This window comes from Serinus canaria, chromosome 7 (genome assembly GCF_022539315.1).
Source record: "Serinus canaria isolate serCan28SL12 chromosome 7, serCan2020, whole genome shotgun sequence".
Classification (NCBI taxonomy): Eukaryota; Metazoa; Chordata; class Aves; order Passeriformes; family Fringillidae; genus Serinus; species Serinus canaria.
This window is the reverse complement of record NC_066321.1, coordinates 5,445,404-5,467,547: the sequence shown is the minus strand read 5'-3', so window position 1 is coordinate 5,467,547 and position 22,144 is coordinate 5,445,404. Positions and strand designations below refer to the sequence as shown.

At 44.2% G+C, this 22,144-nt stretch overlaps 1 protein-coding gene across 1 annotated transcript in view; it reads right to left on the bottom strand.

Moving 5' to 3' along the window:
* Positions 1-5,772: 5,772 nt before the first annotated feature.
* NXPH2 (neurexophilin 2) overlaps positions 5,773-22,144 on the bottom strand; it is a 35,016-nt gene continuing 18,644 nt past the window's right edge. The window contains exon 2 of the mRNA XM_050977099.1: positions 5,773-8,577. Coding sequence (XP_050833056.1) covers positions 7,834-8,577 — 744 coding nt within the window. The 3' untranslated portion in view covers positions 5,773-7,833. The remainder of the gene's footprint in view (positions 8,578-22,144) is intronic.

The following is a 22,144-nucleotide window of genomic DNA, read 5'->3' as shown; positions in this document are numbered from 1 at the left end:
AGACAGGTGGGTGACCATAATTAGGGAGGAGGATGTGAAGCTTTTTATTGCCGTGGGTGCAGCCTTAGTGCCATTGTCTAAGTGTAAATTGTTCCTAAAAGATAACTCTGAGATTATTCACCCTGGCATCTCCCTGAGTCCAGGGAGAGGCATTTTCAAATTACCAGTGGTGAAGTGGGGCAGAGCAAAAGGAGCACTTGAGCTGAAGAGCAGCTAATGCCCAGCAGAGCAGAACTGCAGCAGCAGCTGCTCAGGAGGTAATTCCGTGCCCATAATGATTCCAACTCCTCTCACAAACTATCACTTTGCAAGTATCCCTCATCTGAAGTACAGAGCTTCCCCAGACCATCAGAATAGGATCTCTCCACATCCTGAGCATGTGAAATTAATGACTGAATATTATGCTGAGAGCCGTTTAATTAAAAACACTTTCATTAATAATGCAGTTGGAGAGTGTATGTGTGTTATGTAATTAAAGATAGTACATCAGTAAATGATACTATGCAAAACCAATTCAAAAAATTCAAATGAGTTGGTGTAGCATAAGGAACTTAATTCAAGTGGGAATAAAGTCAGTGTGAAATAAGCTCAGAGGTTTTTTTCCCTGGAAGCTGCAATTAATCTGCTTCTGGCAACACAATTCAATACTCATATTTTAAATAAGGGGCTGTGCTTGTTTTAAAGATAACTGGGGTGGTGAATCAAACTTCTCTCTCCCCTCTTTTTTCCTGATAGAAGTGTCTCTAAATGTCTGGACCCTGCTGAGCCTGGCTGACCTGGAGGATGTGGGCAGCCTTGCACACCATTCATCTGAGCTGCTCTTTCTGCTTGGAGCACTCAGGCTGTGCTTGGCTGTGACAAAAGACTGGGGGCCTGGTATTTGTAGTATTTTCACTTTAAAACCAAGTGCTGGAAGAGGAAGAGAGGGGTTATTCCCTCGGGGCAGATCAATCTCCCTGTGTGGCATTGCCTTTAAGCAGCTGGGGGAGCAGGCTTGTGTTGTTTTCCCCGGGTGCTTTGGCTAATCCAAATCTTCCCCGATTGAAGTCAGAAACGCCTCAGTTAAATATATCTGACATGAGAAGTGGATTGGAATTAAGTGGCTCTAAGTGCTATTTAATAAATAGGCTTGCTTATCATCTTCAATATGGCAACTTGAAATAGTTTTTAATCCTTTAGTTTACCTGCTCAGAAATCTGTGTTAAATATTCTGTGCTCCCAGGTTAGCAGTGCTCAGCATCACCTGCTTCAGACACACTCTGCCACCACCTCTTCTTTTAAGGAGCACTGCTGGCTTAGAAGGGACTGACAGCTCCTCTCAGAGCAGTTTCCTGCTAAGCCAGAACGTGTTCTCCTGTCCAAGCTAAATGAACTTGATGTGTTTTGAAAACCTGGACTGATTTTTTTCTTTTTTTTGTCATTCTCTAGAACAGCTCAGTGTGAATTGTATTTCATCAGGGGCTTTGGAGATGTGGGCAGGAGTGTAAGTGCTTTCCACCTGTCTAAAACCTCTAATTGGGATGTTTCTCTCGTGGCTGTTTAGGTGTTTATCAGTTCAATCGTTTGAGTTGGAAGGAACCTTCAAGACCCTCTTGTTCCACCCCTGCCAAGGGCAGGGACACCTTCCCTAGACCAGGTTGCTCCAGGCAGGATCTCCAGCACAAAAGATGCCAAGTCTTGTTTTTTGGGAAGCAGCAGTGACTGGAAGTTCAAAGCTAACACCTTGATAGCTTTAGGTTGGGGAGGCTTTTTTGGCCATTTTAAACTTCAGGACTGATTCAAATAACCTCCAAGACTCATGTTTCACTATTCTCTTTCCTGCCAATTTGGAACCAATTATAATGTATCACCTTTCAGGAAGATCACCAGCTTATTTGGAGCTGTTAAGATAAGGTAGCCGAGGCTTAATTGACTTGTAATGATGAAAGAGCCACGAAGTGTCTGGGAATGAGGAAAAGTAGGGCTGCCAAGGGCAAGTGAGCAGGTGAGGACTGAATGCTGCTCTGGGACCAGGCTGCCAAAAAAGCTGCCTTGTTTTCCAAGGATGGTTTGCCTGAGAGGCAAGGAGAGCACTGGGGTGGCTGGAAGGTGCTCCAGGGGCAGCTGTTGCACAGGGGCTCCTCTGTCGTGGCTGTGCTCGACTCCTGCTGATGCCTTGTGAAGGCTGGCCTAGAACAGAGACTAGACAGAGCTAAAGAATAAATAGGGATTTATTAAAAGGCCTCAACAGATCCACCTTGGGCAGCACAAGAGCCCAGGCAGGGCTACAACCCAGGTGAACCCAAAATGGTCACAAAATGCACGACCAGTCACAGGGTCTCTCACTTTTATCAGTTCTGCTCCATTTGCATCTTGGAGTTATTGTCCAGCTACAGCTTTAGGTTGTGAAATCCCATCCTTCTTGTTTTTCTCTCTTCAGCCCACATTGTTTGTGCTCTTGGGGCTGAAATTTGGATCATATGTCCTTGGTCCCCAGCTAGAGAAGGAATTGTTTTGTCTCCTTACTCTGTGAAGAGAGCTCACCATCCCCTAATATAAAGCTCAGAACTGCACCCTGAAGCAGCACAGTATCTGAAAAATATAAAAGCTTAGACCTGAGGCATCAGTGCCATCAGGCCACGTCCTGTGGTGCTCCTGCCCTGCTCCCATGGCCCAGCTCTGGGTGGGAGTTCCAAGTCTGGCCTCCTGACAAGCCAAAAGAGACCACGGTGTCCCCACGTGACAGCTCTGAGCTTCCCACATCACTCCTTTGCTGGTAGCTGGGAAAGGTGTTTGAGCTTCTGACTTGCACAGGGGGATGCTCATCACCTCTGAGCCCTCACACAGCTCAGCCCCTCGTGTCTGGGTGAGGAGTCCCAGCACATTCCGAGTGGGAAGCGAGCCAGAGGGATCTCTGGGTCCAGCTCTTCAGTGCATGGCCCACGTGGGGCTCCAACCCATGACCTTGGTGTGATCAGCACCTGCTCTGGCCAGCTGAGCTGATCTCATTCCTTTTGCCATAAAATGAAGAAAATACATTAAAAAGTCCCTGAAGCAGTGGAGGTTTTTTCCCCCCCTCTGTTCTGGCTCGAGGACAAAAGCAGAGAGCAGTGCAAGAGACTGACCTGGCTGGCTGTTCCATTCCTGTTGAATAGGAAGGTGCTGATATTTCTTTTGGAGTCTATTTTAGAATCTCACCACTGTTTATGCAGGTAGGATTTTTTCTTTTCCAGCTAAACTGTTTTCCCATGACTGTGATTGCTTTTTAATTGGGCTGCAGCTGGTGCTGGATTTGTGCTGAGTTGGAGACTGAATTACATCCTTGGAAATAGCTTTTTTTTTTTTGGTGATTTTTTCTTTTTTTCCTTTCAAAATTCAGTCGGGATGGCTGGGGTTCTTGCTGGGGGGTACCAAGAGCTCTGGCCTTGCTTCTGGCTGACAACCCCTGGTATTTGGGCTGCAGAGCTGTGCCATGGAGTTGGTGGCAGCAGCCTTGGCCATGTCCTGTGGACTCTGTTCAGTTCCCATCACTCCTGGCTGCAGATCTGAACAGATTTTGCAGCCCCAAGCTCAACGACCCCCAAGGGAGGCATGGTTTGACACCACGTAGAATATTTCATGATAATTCAGCTCCTCTTCTGTGAACCCACCTGATTTGTTAGCTCCAAAACAAAGGATCCTGCTCCTGATGGACACGTGCAGGAGGTGCCCACGAGAGAGAGGTGGGAATGGCAAAGTCTGGTTTTTCAAACTAGACACCCTCCAGCTAAAAATCTACTTGATTGATGTGTGTTTCATTGAGCTACTTAGTGTAGAGCAGCTTGTTATTGTCTTTTCAACTGTGCAAATTTGAATAGAGACGGTGCTAATGACGAATCATTATTATACCATAAATAAAACATTATCCAGATTATGCTGGTCAACAGAGCATAAAACAAATAGCAGATTCTAATGTCCTTGAATTACAATTTAAAAAGAAAAGCAGCACAGGATGCTGATCTGCACAGAACACCCTCTCGGCTGCTGTGAGAGTTTTTCCAGTTGCATCAGGATCATCCAGGGGTTTGCTCATTGGCAAATTCACCCTGAAAAGCAAATGTGCAGCCCCAGGTAGCTCATGGCACACAAAGCTCAGCTCTCTGCTGTTCTCTGCCCTGCTGGTTCCTGGTGAGGGGCTGGCACTGCCACGTGGTCCCCAAGGCACCGGGAGCTGATGGTGAGGCTGAAGAACTCACAGCAGGATGTGACCACTGCTGAGGGCTGCAGGGAAATCAGAAATCTGGAGATCCAGAGGACAAAATTCTTCATGGGGAAAAGAAGAAAAACCTCAAGCTGTTACTTCCTTCCTTAAGTTGGAATGATTAAAAAACTGTGGATGTGCATGGTTCCTGCAGCTCTGCACAGAGGGCTGGCTAAAGAAAAAAGCTGAGGCTTTATGTGTTTGTCATAAATGAGCTTTTTATTGGAAATTTTTAATGGTCTCCCCATTGGGTGGGGAGAACAATAGGAAAGGTATTTAGCAAGAAGTTTATATATTTAATATGAACTATTCAGGAAGTGGTCACAGCCCCAAACGTGCCAGAGTTCAGGAAGTGCTTCAGGCACAAAGTGGGATTTTTGGGGTGTGCTGTGCAGGGCCAGGAGCTAGACTCAATGATCCCTGTCGGACCCTGCCACCTCAGGATATTCCATGATTCTATGACATTTTCACTGATATAAATGTGTGCAAAACTCCTGTGGAGACTGGGATTAAATAAAGGCTGTATATGAAAAACTTCTAGAATAAGTTGCTGTTATCAAAAATTGTCACTGCCCACTCAAGACACTTTTAAAAAATGGTATTTAATAATTCAAGTTTTTGTTTCAAAATCCTTTGTATTAGAGCCATAATAGCAAAAAAATTTGAAACTTGTCTGAAACAGTCACCTGCTACACAGGAAAATGTTTTTAAAAACACATCCTGTTCTGAGTGAAATGAAATCACATTTAGTTTTGTTTACATGGGCAGCATGACATCTGACCTAATCAAGCCTGTCATCATTGCATTGTATTTTGCTTACCCTGCTGGGTGTAAATAATTTCTTCTTTAGCAGATTTTGACTGCAGTAAGAATGTAACTGTTTTGGGGGTTTTTTTGGTTTTTTTTTTTTTTTTTTTTTGCTGTGATGTTTTCAAAATTGATCTGAAAGGAAAACCAACCACCTGCTTTGAAGCTGATTCATAAAGTATTGTGGCTGGGGACTTGTTGGATGTGATGGAGTTTGGTACCACAGCTCCCTCCCTCTGCTCCTGCTGCCAGGCTGCCTCCCTGTGCCAGGGCTGCATGGGAGGAGACTGGGGTGAGTTTCTCGCATGGTTTGTCTTCCTGAGGCCTGGAAATCTCAGCCTGGGAAGTGCCACAGCCAGGGAGGAGGAGAATCCAGCTGCCCTTTAATGAGGAATTGAGCAAGGGCTGAATCAGCAGTGAGCTGCCTTCTCTCCCAGCACATTCCTGCTTGGGAATGTTGTCCAATTTAAACTTTCCTCTTCATTTTAATGGTACCTGGTGCAATTATTAAACAGTTTAGGAGTGTCTTCATCAAACCATGTGCTTCTTTTCTCAAATCTCATGGAATGCTGCTGAACCTACACTGCCTAGGCTTGCACACAGTTCACTATAGCACATATTTAAATATCTCCTAGAAAAACAAATTCCAGCAGGGCAAAAATTGTTGCTGTGCCTTAGTATTATTACTTTGTCTCTTCATAGATGCAACATTTAAAAGCAAACATCAAATGGGCCACAACCAAGTGCCAGGTTTAATAAACTCTCTTTATTTACATACAAATACATGTACACATATGTTCTGTATATGTACACATATTTAAGTGTATATACATACATGGTTTCCACATACTCTACAATAAATAGCATGTAGGGTTTTCTTTTAATTTCCTACAGTGCTGAGTAAAAATACATGGCAATAAAATCATGGCTTACAGCTAAGTTACAAAAGCACCAACCACTGAACTCGTAGCAATAAATCCAAGCTCATGTACAGCTGGGGCGAGGACACGCTATACAGAATACAAAGAGACCAACCTGTAGGAATAGGCAAACTAAAAAACATCATTATAGACCAGGAGAGACTCTGTATGAAATAAGATGAAGGAAAACATTTAGATTATTAATCAAACTAAACCACACATTTAAATTTGTCACCTAAAGAGAAAAACAAATCACCCAGTTAGTCATATAGTTTTAACAGAGTAATTTTTTTGTGTGAGTCTTTACCAAGGAAATCAGAATTAATCTCATGAGTGAGTCCTTCTGAGCTGCCATAGTCACTTGTCTGTGTGCGCATACCAAACAGTATTTCAAGAGTGCTTTATTTAAGCTGTGTGTAACTTCTTGAACCCCGTGTGTGAGTCTGAGGCAATCAGCACTTCCTCAGCCAGCTCCTTCCACAGGACCTGTGACATTGAACTGTCACCAAGGAGCAGGAGAGCAAATTGGCAGCAGCAGCAGCAGATCAATACCCAGAGCAAGCCCAGGGGTGATGCTGGAACTGCATGGCCAGAGCCAACCACTCCTGACTGCAGGGGGACCACAGCTGGTGGAGCACAACCACAGCTGGATCCCCCCTTGCTGCAACTGCAGTGCAGGAGCTGGTGCTGCACTAGGGGAAAGCCTGGCTGAGTATTTATATTAAAAGTTTCAAACCTGCTTTATGAGGTGAAGGTGCATAGATGTTTGTTCTCTCTCTTTGTCATGGCTGATACTCTGACTTGAGGTGTGCAGCGCAGTGCTAAGGGAGCAACTGGTGCCAAGAAGGAGAAAGCTGCTTGTTCAGGTATCATCCTTGTGCTGTGATGTGTTTTCCTTGCTGCACTTTAATGCTCAGGGGCTGGATAGCAAAACAATTGCTTCCTTTTCCTGGAAGCCAGCCCTGCTACAGTTCAGAGAATCACAAAATGGTTTGGGTTGGAATGAATCTTAAAGATCATCCAGTTCCAATCCCCCTGCCATGGGCAGGGGCACCTTCTACTAGACCAGGTTGACTTAAACAGAGATTATCTTTTCCCCAGGTTTTTACAGATTCTCTGTTGTTGCAAAACTAATACTGGGGTGTGTGTGCCTGTGTGAATGTGTGAGAGGAATCAAACCCAGTGGTGGGCATGGGGGAAGGGTTGTATACCACAAGTGCACACCTGTGGGGTCTAATAAACTAAAGCTCATTGAGGTCTACTTACATCATTGCATATCCACGGGTAGGAAGTCTGAAGGAAGAACTACTCACTCTTCACTTCAATGAACAGCTACAGCTACTACAACTCATAAAAATGCAGATTTCTTTCCTTTTTTTATCAAAGAATTAGCACTTCCTCTTAGTATTTGGACTTGACTACTTGAGCCCTCTGTGTAACATTCTTTATGAAATCAGTGGGAGAGCTGTTTATTTGAAGTTTGGGTATGAGCAGCTTTGAGGCTGCTCCATCACTTGATCTATCTATTGTCACCTGAAATTCCCAATGAGAAACAGGACCTGCTAAGTGCTGTCCAATTCAAGTAAAAGACAACCTTCTGCCGTGGAGTTGTTCAAAATAGTGATTTTTTAGATCAGTGTTCATTCCAGACATAATTTTGTTTGATTCTTGCCACGTGCCTGCCTGGCAGTTCCCTTATGAATGATGAGAGAGCGAAAATGCGACGGCCTCGAACGAAAACGACTGTTACATAAACAGCTGGATTAGTTACCATACAGCACAAACACAGCTACGGTTTTTAGAGACTTTTTAACCTGATAGGAAACCACATTCCTCTCCAGAGGGCTAATGGGAATGCTCCTTTCTGTGAGTGATCCCCAGGCTGGGTCAGCCGGAGGACAGGTAGGGCGTCTCGCTGTGGTAGTTGTAGTCGGGACAGACCTTCTGCACCAGTTTGTAATCTACGCTGTAGAAAGCGATGTAAATGCAGATGACTTTGAAGGGTTTGGAACACAACCAGGAGACATGGCTTTGGGTCTGCTCTTGGTAGCAGATCTTGGAAGGGTCAAAGTTGCACAAGGCAGTTTTTTTAGCGCGGTCTGTTTTCTCGTACTCGATGCGGCAGTTGAAGGACTTGGACTCCTTGGTCTCCAGCGTGGACTGTGGAGATGGCTCAAACTCCACCACTTTGGAGGGCGGCACCAGGCTGACAGAAACATTCCCCAGACCCGTGGAGTTGTGTCGGAAATAAACGCTGAAGGTTCCGTTGCCGTGATCGACGATTTTCCCCGTGATCAGGAGGTTCAGCTTTACAGTTTTGATGTTGGAGTGGAAGTCACCCCATCCAAACATTTTCTTGAATTTCCCAGTTTTCACTATAGGTCTGCGTTTAGTTCGTGCCAGAGATTCCTGAACCTCCGTGATGTTGGACAACCAATCCCAAAAGTTTTCTATGCTGTCCGAGTAGGACACCTGGCCGTGTTTCAGCACTGGGGATGGTTTAACAAAGAGGCGTAGAGGGTTGATGATCCTGGAATGGACCACGTTGTCAACCAGTGTCTCTGCAGCATCCTTGTCTTCCCAGTCCAGCACCTCCGCGGCTTGCACCACCCGGCTGGTGTCACAGAACACCTGCTCAAAACAGAAAGGGAGAGCAGAGTCAAGGGGAGAAATGAAACAGCCAAGGGGAGAAATGAAACAGCCAAGACACAGAAGGAGCCATTGATGTTTATTTTTATACCCATAGGGTCTGAATCTGTCACCTGGACCACTGTAATGAGTAATTCCTACTGCTCTATGAGAGTTCAAGGATTTAACTCAAAATAGTTATGAAAGATGAAAAAATCTCAATGGGAGCCATCCATGGGGACAAATGGATAAACATCTGGACAGGCTGATGGCTGTGATGTGAAAGAGCAGGCAGGTGCCCCATGCTCATAGAGTTTTTAGATGAATACCTGACTGGGGAAAGTGGAAACCCTGAAGACCAAAGTGGCCCCTCTGCTAAAAGATGGAGTGAAATAGAATAGTACTAATTTCTGATCCCTTCTTTTTCTCCCCACAACCTTCCAGCTGGTTTAGGCTTAAAATCCTGTTCTGTTGGTGTAATTGTCTCCTAAACCATTTATTGTACATTTGTCTTTTCTGGTGTTGCTTTTTCCATTTGATCCAATCCTAGTTTGCACATTTGTGCCCTTAGTTTGACACACTGAACATGACCCTGTTTTGTTGTGCTGGTTTCAGCTGCACAGCTGCCTGTGCTTAGCAAGGCCCAGCCTTCCAGTTCCAGCCACACAGCACAGCTCAGTTTTAAGATCCGTGACAAGGCCAAGCTGAGTCTGCAATCAGAAAGCAAAACCTCCTTCTGGGAGTGACAGAATGGCCTTAAGGTTTCAGAGTCAAACACACAGGTCCCAGTAAAATTTCCAACTCAGTGCAAACACACATTTCCCAGGTGTGTTTTCCTGCTCTCTCTGGCAGAGAAGTCCTGTTGGAAATGCAGAACTCGAGTGTATGATCCAGAGGTCAGGAGGAAGATGTGTGTTTCAACAGGACAGAGGATCATCTGACTTTCTAGGTCCTTTAAATCTTGAGTAGAAGCTTTGAAGAAGGCGTTTTTAGGGTCTGTTCTGTTTAGAACTGTCTTACACAGTCATCCTAATGTACAAAAGAAAGCCTTTTTCAGCTGCAACTATTTCAACAAAATGTGTGAACAGAACAAAGAGATGCTTAAAATGGGAAGAAGAAAGGACACTGTTGTCCTGCCTGTGTCCCCAGAGACAAACTGCTGCTGGCCCTTCCTCCTGGCAAAATGCTGCTCTTGCTTCATCACTGATCCCACAGTGTCAGGGTCCAGGTGGATCCCAGTATAACTAATGCAGGGATGGGGTTTCCACTCTCCAGCAGCAACATGACAGGGTGGAAGTTTGCCTAAAGCAGCCAAAGTATGGAGTGCAGACATGGAATGTGTGGGATGGAATTTGGTGCTTTGTGTCTCATGAGGGAAACCTCAATGTTGGGCTTGCTTTTCCCTCTGCTCCTGACCCCAAAGCGCATCCTACACCTCTGGTTCCTCACAGGGCTCTGTTTTTACAATATCCAGCTGTTATTTCTATAAATTGCAATTTTTCATTTCATCAGCTGGCAAAGATTAGAAACTCCAAAGTCCTTAATCTTCACTGGGGCCTGTTCTGCAGCAATAGGCTCCAAACCAGAGCCCAAACCCACTACGACGAGTCCTTCCTATCACCCCTAATGCAGTGATTAAGATGGAATGTGGAACAGCAGCAACATTCACAGCTTGAATGTTGAAAGGTGACCATCATTATTGCTAAATCATAAAATCACAGAACGGTCTAGGCTGGAAGGGATCTTAAAGATCATTCATTTCCAAATCCCCTGCCATGGGCAGAGACACTTTCCAGCCTGGCCTTGAAAAATTTCAGGAATCTGTTCCAGTGCTTCATCGCCCTCACAGTAAAGAATTTCTTCCTAATAACTAATCTAAACCTCCTTCAGCTTAAGGCCATTCCACTTGTCCTATCACTTATTTTTTACTAGAAATAAATCCACGGCTGGGTGGAAATGCAGTGGGCCAGGTGTGTCTCTGCAAAAATACCTTATTTCCTTTTTCAGATTAAAAGCGGGGGAAGAAAAGACAACAGTGATCACTCTCAGCCCCAGACCTTGTATGTCAACTTTCTGCCTCTATCTTATATTTTTTTTATGGCTGAGCTAGGAACCTGAGGAAATAGGAGATTCTAATGGAAACAGTGACAGATGCTGATCTGTACCAGCCCAAATAGCACTGTCATAATGATGCTGGGGAAAACATCACTTCTGCTATGATGGAAAGTTCCTGATGAAGCTCTGTCATGTTTATGTTTGGCTCTTCAGCCACTCCTAAGCCTGTCACCGGCCCAGGATCAGCTGTGTGATGCTGAGATCGCTGGCCATCCCCACTGGCAGGGAAATCACTCCCCTGCTGCAGAAAAGTGACTCTGCTCACATGAAGCAAGAAGTGCTGCACATGTTCACCCATCCCCAACCTGACCTGAGGCCTTGAGAAGCACAAAAAAGAGGCTTTTCTACTGCATTTCTAGATTACAGCTGGGCCCAGGGGCCTGGCTGTGCTGGAATACCAGAAACTTTCCTCATTTGCATGGCTAAATGAAATGCTATTTAAAATGCTAATGACCACTCAAACCACGTGCACCTACAGCTGGTATTGCTGTTAGCAACTGAGTCAGAGAGGAATGTGGTTGGATATTTTAAGGTGAAATATATGGAAAAGAAGCTGTTTAGTTCACAGGGGAATCTGGCTTTGCTGGTGTCTGCACCCAGCTCCGACTGTCCTCTGGCAAGGGCGCAGGAACACCCTCAAATATCCTTCTGGGCTACTTGTCTTCTGCAATGCTTATTGAAATCCTGCAATGGCTCTTTGGCTCTTCTCCCCTTGCCTTTTATGAGGAGAGGCAGAGGACATTGAGCCATGTGCTCAGTGTATGTCTCTTCTGGGGGCCCTCACACCAGATGAGATGGCAGAGCGCTGCTTTCCCAGGGGTGCCTTGCTGAAGGCTCTGATAGAAAAGAAGAAATATGTGGATACGGGGCTGGGGATGGCTGAAGGGTGGGAAACATTAACACATGCTAAAGCCAGGCGGGTTTGCCACATCAATAACGTATCAGGGCACAAGTATTTCAAGATCATGATGGTGAAATCACAGAATTGCACCTTGCTAGACTACTGCTACTTTTATTTATGTAATTCTTACACCAAATGAGGTTTACTCATGGGGTAATGAAACACACCTGAAGCTACAGTGACCTGGGCTATTTCATGTGGTAACAGAACAGCTTTCATAACACAGGAACGTGAAATCATTGATCAATTGAATTATAAGGTTGTAATACTCCTGTTTAAGGCCCAGACAGCAATCCCTAGGCTCTGCAGAAAGCTGTACCTCACAGCTTGAGCTTACTCAAGCTTACTTTGCTTGAGTATTTTTTTCCCCCTCATGTGGGATTCTCCAGTCTTGCACAGCCTTAATTCTTGACTCTGCTCAATCCTAGTGTTGCCTTGTTCTGCTAATTTCATTACAGGGGTGAGATTCAGGAGCTGACAGAGCTGTCAGCTCAGGGGGCTGCAGGGAAGGGACCTTGTGGCTCGGGGTGGTAAATTGTTGTGTTTTGCAAATATTCAGTAAAAAAAGAGCTTAACAAAGAACTGCCTGGTTCTGTTCTGCTCAGTGCCTGCCTCAGCAGCAGGAACGAGGGGACACTGCTCAGAGATGTGAATGGTGTTTGTGCTTTCGTAATGTAAAACCTTTGTGGCGTGCAGATTTTTTTTTCTGTTTTGAATAAAGCTTTCTGCAATACAAGAGAACCCACTCTAAAACTTGGTTTTTTCCAAGGCACTTCCTTCACTGACTGCATTTTGCTGTTAGTGAGGAAGGGCCGATGGCTTTGTTCAGCTGTTTATTCACATTGGTTAGCAATTTCCGGGCAATAAAAAAATCTGTATTAAAAGAATGCAGCACATGCTAGAAAAAACGACTTCCTCAGCATCTTTCCATTTCACTATAATGCATTGCTATAGTGAAAAATATTGCTGGTAGGGTATTTGAAAAATACCAGCTTAGGGAAGTTAGTGTATCCATTTAAACAGATGGCTATTGCTGAAGTTCTCCTCCACTGCACCAGTGTTTTCCCATTCCCTCCAAACCATCAATTTCCAAACAGAATTCACCTAATCTTTTTCCTGATTACAGAGGCTGTAAAATGGCACCCAGTTACCCTGAAATTCCCATATGCCTGTAGCTGTTTTCCAGTAAGAAACACAACCTTGGCCCCATCCACAGCGCGTCTCGCTGTTTTCTTTCGCTGCGTAAACGGCGAGAGCAGCTCAAATCAGCACAGCGTGGTTTATATCTATGGAGTTTTAAACTTCAAACCTTTGGTTCTTCCTCTGCCCTCCTCTAAAAGATGGTGACTGCTCTTCACACTCTCCCCCTTCCATGCACAATCCTGATCATGGCAGGGCAGCACAGGGTTAACACTCCCTGTGAGCTATTTTTGAGGAATGAGCTGACACTGATGAAACACTGGTATCAGTAAATGCTCTATTTTCTCCATTTGCCCAAATTTGGGTTCATTTGGAACTCACTCCTGTGCCTTTCTCTGTGGGCAAGGCACTAAATAAAAGCAGGTGTCCCCATGCAAGAGTTAATAGTTCTGGTGCTTTGGGAATTTTATCCAGGTTATTCATCAATCACCAGCAATCATTCCTTTAGCTTCACCCCTGCCAGGAATCATTTAAAAACTCTCAGCAATTAGCTGGAATGAATTGGTCTGTTGGAATAAACAGCTCTGAAGCACCATTCTGCTGCTTACTGGGAGCTTTTTATCCCACTGCTGGAGAAGAGAGGTACCACCTCCTCTAGCCCCCAGTTTCACCAGTGGAAAACTCATACTGGGGGAGGATTCCAGTGGTCTCCTCACTCTCTGCTGCTTCCATGCCCAAATGCCCCATGGGTTTGCACTCGTGTCCCCTCTGCAGCAGCACAGGACACCTCTCTGGGTTCCCTCTGCTGATTTTGGATCCTCACAGGCCATGAGATAACGTGGCCCCATCGAGTGGCTGCACAAAAGCCCCAGTTTGAAGGGGTGTGTGTGGCAGGGAAGAGAAATAACTCTGCTTTATCGGTTTGAAAATTCCGTGATTTCAACACATTTATCAAATTTTAAATAATTTATGTCTTGACAGGGCTTATCAATTTTGCAAAGCACACACATTAACCAGATACAATGATCTCATATTAGCTTTTTCAGCATCTTACACTGGAGCCCAGAAATATTAATAAAAACTCAGCCCGTCATCAATTAAATGAAAAAAACCATAAAATTGTGTTCCATTATAGTCTTTTAGTCTTTTTTCCCCCCAAGAAAATGATGACGGGCTCCAATAATTCATCACAACAAGCTGAGCTTGAACTTTACTGATTATTAAATTTTTTTTTTTCAAAGACAGAGGCTGTGGAAGGTTTTATGGCTGCAGATGTGATTGCTGTCAGGAATGCTGTGAGGAATTTGGGAGCTAAGCAACACCTTTCAGCAGGACTGTGAAAGAGTGCCATGCTTGTTGCATCCAGTCACAGCCTTATTTTTCAGGATGCAGTGGAGCTGCTCTGCAATGAAGCAAAAAGGCAGAGTTGGATGTGGCTTGGAGCAAGCTGGTCTGGTGGAAGATGTCCCTGCCCATCCATGGCATGGGGCTGGAATAAGATGAGGTTTAAGACTCCTTCCAACCCAAACTTCTGTGATTCTACAATTCACCAAGGACTGAGCTGCTGGTGGAGCAGTGGGATGTGAATATCCAGAAGAGAGGCTGAACTTTGTGGCTGAGGGTGCCCTCACTCCTCAGGCACCCAAAATGCCTTTCTAGGTTCTACAGCCTTGTCCTTGCTAAACTGTAAGTAAATAAACACTAGCAGGTTCTTGTGCTTGATTTCTGTTTCATTTTGAACCCGATGACACAGAGGGACTGTGGGGTGCAGTGTGCCAAATCCAGAAAGGATATCCATTATGGGGGGAAGTGGCAGAGCTGGGAGGCAGAGGGGCTGATCTCCAGCTGGACAGTGGCAGAGTACTCAGACTTTCCAAAATTCCCCAGACAAGTTAGGGAGGTTACAATTTAGAAATCTTTAAATGCTATTGCAACCTTCTTTCACTCAGGGAAGGTAGCCAGAAATCCCCTGTTCAATAACTAACAGAATGGGATTATTTTAGCAATTTTACCCAGCTTTGTGTAGTTAAAAATACAATGAGATGATGCTTCAGCAGAAAAGAAAGCCTTCATGATTGAACCTTGCAGCCCATTAGATTTTCTGCTTGTAAACAGAATCACTGAATCATTAAGGCTGGAAAAGCCCTCTGAGATCACTGAGTGCAACCAGAGACCGAATACCACCATTTAAATCAGACCATGGCACTGAGTGCCACAGCCAGGTTTCCTTAAACACTTCCAAGGATGGTAACATCACCACCTCCCTGGGCAGCCCATTCCAATGTCTAATCATCATTTCTGTGAAGAAATTCCTCCTAACGTGCAACCCAAACCTCCCCTGGCACAGCTGAGACCATGACCTCTCATTCTGTTGCTGGTTCCCTGGGAGCAGAGCCTGACTTCCAGAGCCTCCTTTTCTCCAGGCTGAGCCCCCTGAGCTCCCTCAGCCACTCTTGGTGCTCCAGATCTTTCTCTGGGCGTGCTTCAGCCCCTCACTGTCCTTCCTGAATTGAGGGGCCAGAAATGGACACAGCACTCAAGGGGTGGCCTCACCAGTGGCCAGTCCAGGGTCCTGCTGGCCACCCTATTCCTGACACAGGCCAGGTGCCATTGGCCTTCTTGGCCACCTGGCCACACCTGGGCTCACGTTCAGCCAGACAGGACCACTGAAAGAGGCTTTGCCATTCCTCCTCAAACCATGTGAGGTAGAAAGGTCTCTGTCTACACCTGCATCCACTTAAAGGCCAGCGAAGGTACAGGTCGAAATCTTTTGTTTAATGAGAATATGAGATGATAACATCCAAATAACTCACAGACAAAAGTACAAATCTAAAAGGGATACGTTGGGAGAAATTTCTAATCCCAGATACAATTTCATTGCATATTTTTAAAACAAAATTGACGCTTCAAACTCAGTATTATATTTTACAGGGGGGAAAAAAAACACTTTAAAATTCTCCAGTTTGTGCAAGCAAGCAAAATACTACTTTACTAAAACAGCACTTCAGTAAAGAAACAAAACTGGGAGGAAGAAGCAGCAGAAGAAAAGAGTGAAAATTAAAAATAAAGCCTGCAAAGATTTCTTATTTCAAAAATGTGCCTTTTTCACAACCCTGACAAGTAGTTTTAGGTTATCTGAAGTGTTCCCTCCAGCCGCAATCGGATAAATTGCTTAGAGCATAGATTGCTTTTAAATTATATCCATGCATTGAATTGATCTACCTTTTTGCTGAGAGAACAGAAAATTTGTTCTGAGAAATGTTTCTTGCCAAAAAATGTGCACCAATTCTCTTCATGAAGACTTTGACTCTTTGGGTTCCCCTCCCCCCACCTTAAATCTAAATTAGAGATCTCTGAGATAAAAATTATGTCTTTTATTTGTATGTTGTTGGGGAAAGACGTTTAAAATTTTTTCTTACATATCACTAAGTAATTTTAATTCTTCACTACATATGAGGCATTCTGGAAGGGTGGGGAAGTAACAGAAACGTAAAACTTTCTGTGAAGGGTCTGAAAAAGTCTTGTATAAAAATATCAAATTGAGATACAGTAGGTACAGAAAACTTAGATTACTATTACATTAGCACCAAATAACCCCCAGTGGTTCTCAAGTGGCTTTTTCAGTCACTCTGTGCATTTTCTTGATATTCAGGCTGAATTCTCACAATCTATTTTTCACTAAGCTTCACTGCTACTATGGACACACGTACTGTCTTATGATGTGCTTTTAGGGTGGCGATCTGGCATTAAGTTATTTTTAGGGCCATTTAGAAGACAATCCTATCCACCTGGAAATCCTGTGAGATGTGCCAGGTGTTTTCAATCTACACTGAAGTTGTGCTGCTTGCAGGTGCAGCTCATGGAGTCATTTAGGTTAGAAAGGACTGTAAAAAACATCGAGTCCAAGCACTGATCTGGCACTGCCAAGTCTCACTAAACCCTGTCCCTAAAACCCATGGCGGCCTGCAGGACCAAAGCCCATCCCAGCAAAGGGAAGCAGGGACACTCAGCCCCTCTGCCAAGCCAGCACCTGCCCACCAGCCCTCTGCTGAACTTTACAGTTAATAATTTCCCCTCCTGCTTATTTTCTTAATGCCTGGGAGATTTCACTCCACGTTTGCAGGACCAGTTCATTAAAATACTAATTTCAAGCGGTAATTATCTGTGTGTGAGTGCTGCCCATGGAAGCGGCGCTATCGCTGATATGCTCTCAGCTGCAGGAGACTTCCCAGATGCTCCAGTCCTGGAAGCTCTGGGCAGGAGCCACCGTGGTGCTCAGCTGGAGCCTGGCTGGCAAAGATTTCTGGGGGGGAAATGTTTTCAGAATCATAGTTCACCGTGAAGGCTGTTTTGTGTGGCAGGGAAATGCGTGAACAGAAAACTGCTGTATCTGTTAGAAATGAACCTGACTTTACTGAAGTTGTCCTGAGGGTTTTTTATGCCTTGTAAAGTTTAAATTAAAAATCAATTATGGAGGAGCCCTTAATCTCCTCTCTGGAGTTGTTTTGTATTTGGATGTTAACTCTGAGACCCCGATGACCTCTCTCAGTGTGAAATGCGACACAGCAAAGGCTGGTTTGTCTCTCTTCCCACTCATGTGCAATTATTCAATTTTTTACTGCATTATAAAGAGTTTTAATAATCGAACCAGATTAAAAGAATGAAAGGATGCTTCTGATGAGTTAGAAACAAAGAGAACTGTGCATTTCTAGCAGTTTTCAAGCTCTGTATTATTACAAGGCGTAAGAGATGATTAACAAAGAAAAATATTACAGTTATCTACTCCCTTTGAGAGCTTAACTAATGAACCTCTACCAGCTGCTCTTGAAAAATCAGTAACACTATCACTATCAATTTCAAGACAAAGCACAGCTGACAGATGTTTGAAGTGATAAATCAGGCTGCACAAGGATTAAAATAACAAGCCCCAAATGGCCTTTAAAAGACAAAGGTGCTGCAGTGAACTATTTTCAGCCACTTTGGATCCTGTCAAAAGTTAGATCACTGATACAATTATCTTGCAAAACAGTAATGACCAAAGTAATATGTTATGAAAAATCCAACAATGGTGATATTCAAGCCAGGCTTTTGAAAAGAACAGGTTTGATAGTCATTTGTGCTTTTAATGGCAGAACTGAGAATGCCATGCTTCCCTGAATACTACTTCTGGGAATGAATGATGAAAGCGAGCAATGGGCTGAAGCATTAAATGTAACTGAATTGCATTCTTGTACATTTTAATTAATCTTTTTTTTAAAGCAAGAAGTTATATTTTAATAGGCAATGAACACCATTATTTAAATCAAGCATAAGATTTTTGTGTTGCTTCACTGCAGGCTGCATTTTCTAACAACCTGCTGGTGACGTGATGGAGATAAAGATCCCATTCCTGGAGAACAGTGTGTGTGCTTCCAAACTCCACTGCCTTTAATGAGAGACAACTGTAGCCAGGGGAAAGTGAGCAGAAACAAATCCCAAGTTTCTGCACTTTGCCCCAGCTTTCACAGTTTAGTGCATCATGTCAGAATGTGCACTTCCTTTTTAACTCTCAGCTGGGTTAGGAAGGAAATGCTCTGTTTAAAGCATTAAAAGGTGTTTTTCTGGCACCACTCTTGGCTCAGGCAGGGTCACCACAGAGCTCAGTGTGGAAAACTCCCAGTGGAAAAGAGCTCTCCTTAGCGCTTTCAGCACTGACATCTCAGGAAAACCATGGTCACCTCAAGCTCCTGGCAGGCTCCTGCTACAGAACCAGTTAACTGGGGTTATCCAGTGACTCTTGAATTCCTCCTAAATCCTCCTGCTTTTTGAAGGAAGTGTGTGGATGTATCCAAGAGTCCATCAGCTGGGCAGGGACAGGGGAGATTGACTTTGACTAATAATACTGTCAGGTTAAAAGCTCTCTTCCAGAGAACACTTTTGTTGTTTTCTTCCTGGAAACCCTGCTGCCCACGTGTGCTGTCAATAATGCACCCTGAGCAGCACAGTCAGACCAGGCTCTGGGAGCTGCTCCATGCATTCGTGTCATCTCCCTAAGAGAAATATTTCTGCTTCAAAGCTTTGTGACAGAAGCACGTGGGAAGTGCAGGAGCAGCTGGATTGGTATGGCACAGAGGCACAGGGGCACCCACTGCTGCTCAGGCAGTGAGATCAGAGAGCGCAGCAGGGCAAACCATGGGCAGAGGCTCCTGTGGAAATGCAGCCTGGGGATGTCAGGGTCACACACTGGGGAGAAGCTCCTCCACTGAGATCCTTTCAGTAAGGTGGAGGCCCAGGAAAAGCCTGGTGGTGAGCACCACCTCAGGACTGCACCAAAACCTGTCCCTGGCTGGGCAAGCCCTTTGTCACTGCCTTTCCCATGTGCTCCAGATGACAGCACGGGTTTGGGATGAAGGCCAGGCTGAGGGTTGTCCTCCTCCCCCATGCAGCCAGTATGGAAGCTAGGGCTGTGCTGGAGCTGCCTGTCCCCATGCCTGCTCACAGCTTGTGCCCTGCCTGCTCAATGTGTGGAAGGCCACAGAAGTTTTCTAAATTAAATTAAAATTCTTTTTCCTTTTCAAAGCACTTAGCTTGAGTTAGCACACTGGGGCACTTGGAGGTATTTCATTGCTGCCTACACACACGCATGCATGCTGCTTTCCTAAATGAATTACTCTCCTAAAGAAGAGAAAATCATTGACTGAGGCTGCCTGATTATTAAGTTTTAAGGTGAAACAATATTAGCTTTTGCCTGGCATGAGCCAGCCACGTCTGCAGTCATTGTGTTCTTCATAATGGTGTACTAACAGTGGCTTCACACTGTGAGGTACTATTGAAACCCAATTTTAAACTCTTTTAATTTATTCAGGCATTTTTTATGTCCCCAAGAATAGGAAAATCAAAATTCCTTTTCGGGAAAAAACAAAATGACAGGTTTAAGATGTTTTGAAAATGACAAGGTTCAAATTTGAAATCCAGTCACCATGTAAGTTTTAACAGGGCTTAATTAGAAGTTGGTCAGTCATCTGCCCTGATATAATAAATCCATGAATTGTGTTTAACAAAGGGAGATGAGTTTGACACCTAGATTCCCTGGAAGAATGTCACAACATGTGCCTGGTTTGTTCCCTTGCAAGAATTTACCAAGATAATTAATATCTAAGATCATTGTAAATGCACTGTAAGAACAGAAAGAGGATCTGAAGACAGAAAGGCTTAGATCAGATGAAAATGTTACATTCTAGCACAATAGGAGTTAATACAAATTGCTGTAATTTGCATGCAAAAATATAATTTCAAACCTATTTGCTCCACATCTGTATCAAACAAGAAGGGAGCACATTCAACACATCTTTACATCTTCCAATCTTTCTTTTACTGCGAGTTACAGTGCACATAACCCCAAGTGTTAATTTGGTCTCATTTCACTATGCTTTTGATGTATTCCAATTGGCATATAAAGAATAACATTTCCAGGTTGTGTAAAAGAACTGTACTAGCAGGGTGCTTGCAGTTGGTGAAACAAGCCCTGACAGCAGATAAATCATCCAGGGGAGCTGGGGGTGAGGGGAATGGCACTTTAGCATGTGGCTTTTTAAGGCACACATGTCTGAAACATATAGCCCAGAAAATGTACAATCCTAGCAACAGGGCAGGGGGAAGTGTTCTCTTCAGAGGCTCACCAGTGCTGTTTTACAGGAAAGGCTGTATAGAAGCATAACCTGAAAATAATCTTTCCTGTGCTAGCACAAATAATGCAAATACCAGTGGATTAGTGGATCCAGCTAGCTGGACCTCAAACCTGCAAAGCCCCCAAAGGCCTGAACCCAAAGTCAGTTTAGATAACCCCTCAGTGAGAAATCTCAGCTCTGTTGGCTTGTCTGTCTTCACTTACAGCAGACTTTTTTTCCTCTCATCAAAGTTCAGATAATCATAGAATCACAGAAAGGTTTGGATTGGAAGGGACCTTAAAAATCATCTTGTACCAACCCCCAGCCATGGGCAGGGACACCTTCAGCCAGGAAGGTTCTATGGATGCTCCTGTCCCCATTGCCCTAGCAACTCTTGACTTTTCCCTGCTCCAGAACTTGATCATGAAGGGTGACAAAACCAAAGTGTTCCTTAATCACTTCTGTTTTCAGATTTCTTTTGGGGTTATTCTTTTTTTCAGCTGACCACAGTCTTGACCTCCCTGGCAAATGATGAATCTGCTTCCAAAACAGACTTTGCTAATTTAAGACTTACTCTGAAAATTACCAATTTGCAGTAGTCAGTTCTCACTACCATTTAAGAAGTTGAATAAACCAGTTCATAAGGACCCAAAATTGCTGAAAAGACTTATAGTCACTACTTAATGCACACACTGACTAAACAGGACAAAGTGAGGTGTTTTTCATTAAATTCTGAGTTTGTATAAGAAACCTAAGCACAGGTCACGAATAGGTTTGAACGTTAGTGTTAACAAGTGCCCTGAGTAATTTCAAACCCCAAACATTCATGGGTTAGGAAGAGCAGGTTTTTACAACAAGAGATGTGAGATGTGAACTGATAAAGAGAGGCTACAAGAACTGGTGATGTGTAAGTGATGCCAGGCTTCAAAAGTCACGCAGTCCTTCTTGCTCCTAATTCATGTTTTCCCACAGATTGTGGAGATCAAAGAAGGAAATAAATCTAAATGTAACTGCCTAGACCAAAGCTGGTAATAAGTGTATGACAGACATAAAAGCGACTCCGCTGTAAATGTTTTGAACTGTCTCCTGTGGATACAAAAGGTGGTTCTACTGGGACAGGAAGTAATTCCCTGTATTAAAATTTAATGTGTTGCCCTATGTGATCAATTACAAAGCTATAAATATGTATGTGCGTGACTGAATCAGTAATAAAAATGTGATTTTATAAGTCTCTGAGTCTCCATGATCAGGCCAATAAACTTGTTACATCAAATTACATTGCAGCTTCTGGTACCTACAGGAGTGCCAGTTCTTGTGATGAACCATTTCAGGAAGGGCTTGTTTGCCTGTCCTAGCTTCCTGTGATGCTGTAGGGATAAGGAAAAATGGAGCACAGCCCTGTGCCACTTCCCTGTGTGCCTGGATCATCCACTGGTACAAACCTAATCCAGACCAGTCACAACCATCACCAGAGTACATGCAAGGTAGTCTGCTACAGATTTTGGCTCAGAAATTGGTAAATAAATCTGGTTTCCCCATTCTTCTTAGCTGGGTTTGAGGCTGGGAATCTTCCAGCTCCTGTTTGAGGCACAGCAGCTTCTCCTATCCATAAGCCATGCATGGAGGGGAGCAGGATGGCCACACTCAGTGAGAAACAAGGATTGTTATCACCCACCTTCAGGGAACAAGGAGCTTGATTATGCTACTTCACTGAACAGAGTTAGTATTTCCATATCATGCTCCAGAAAAGAAGGATCTCAGCAGATCT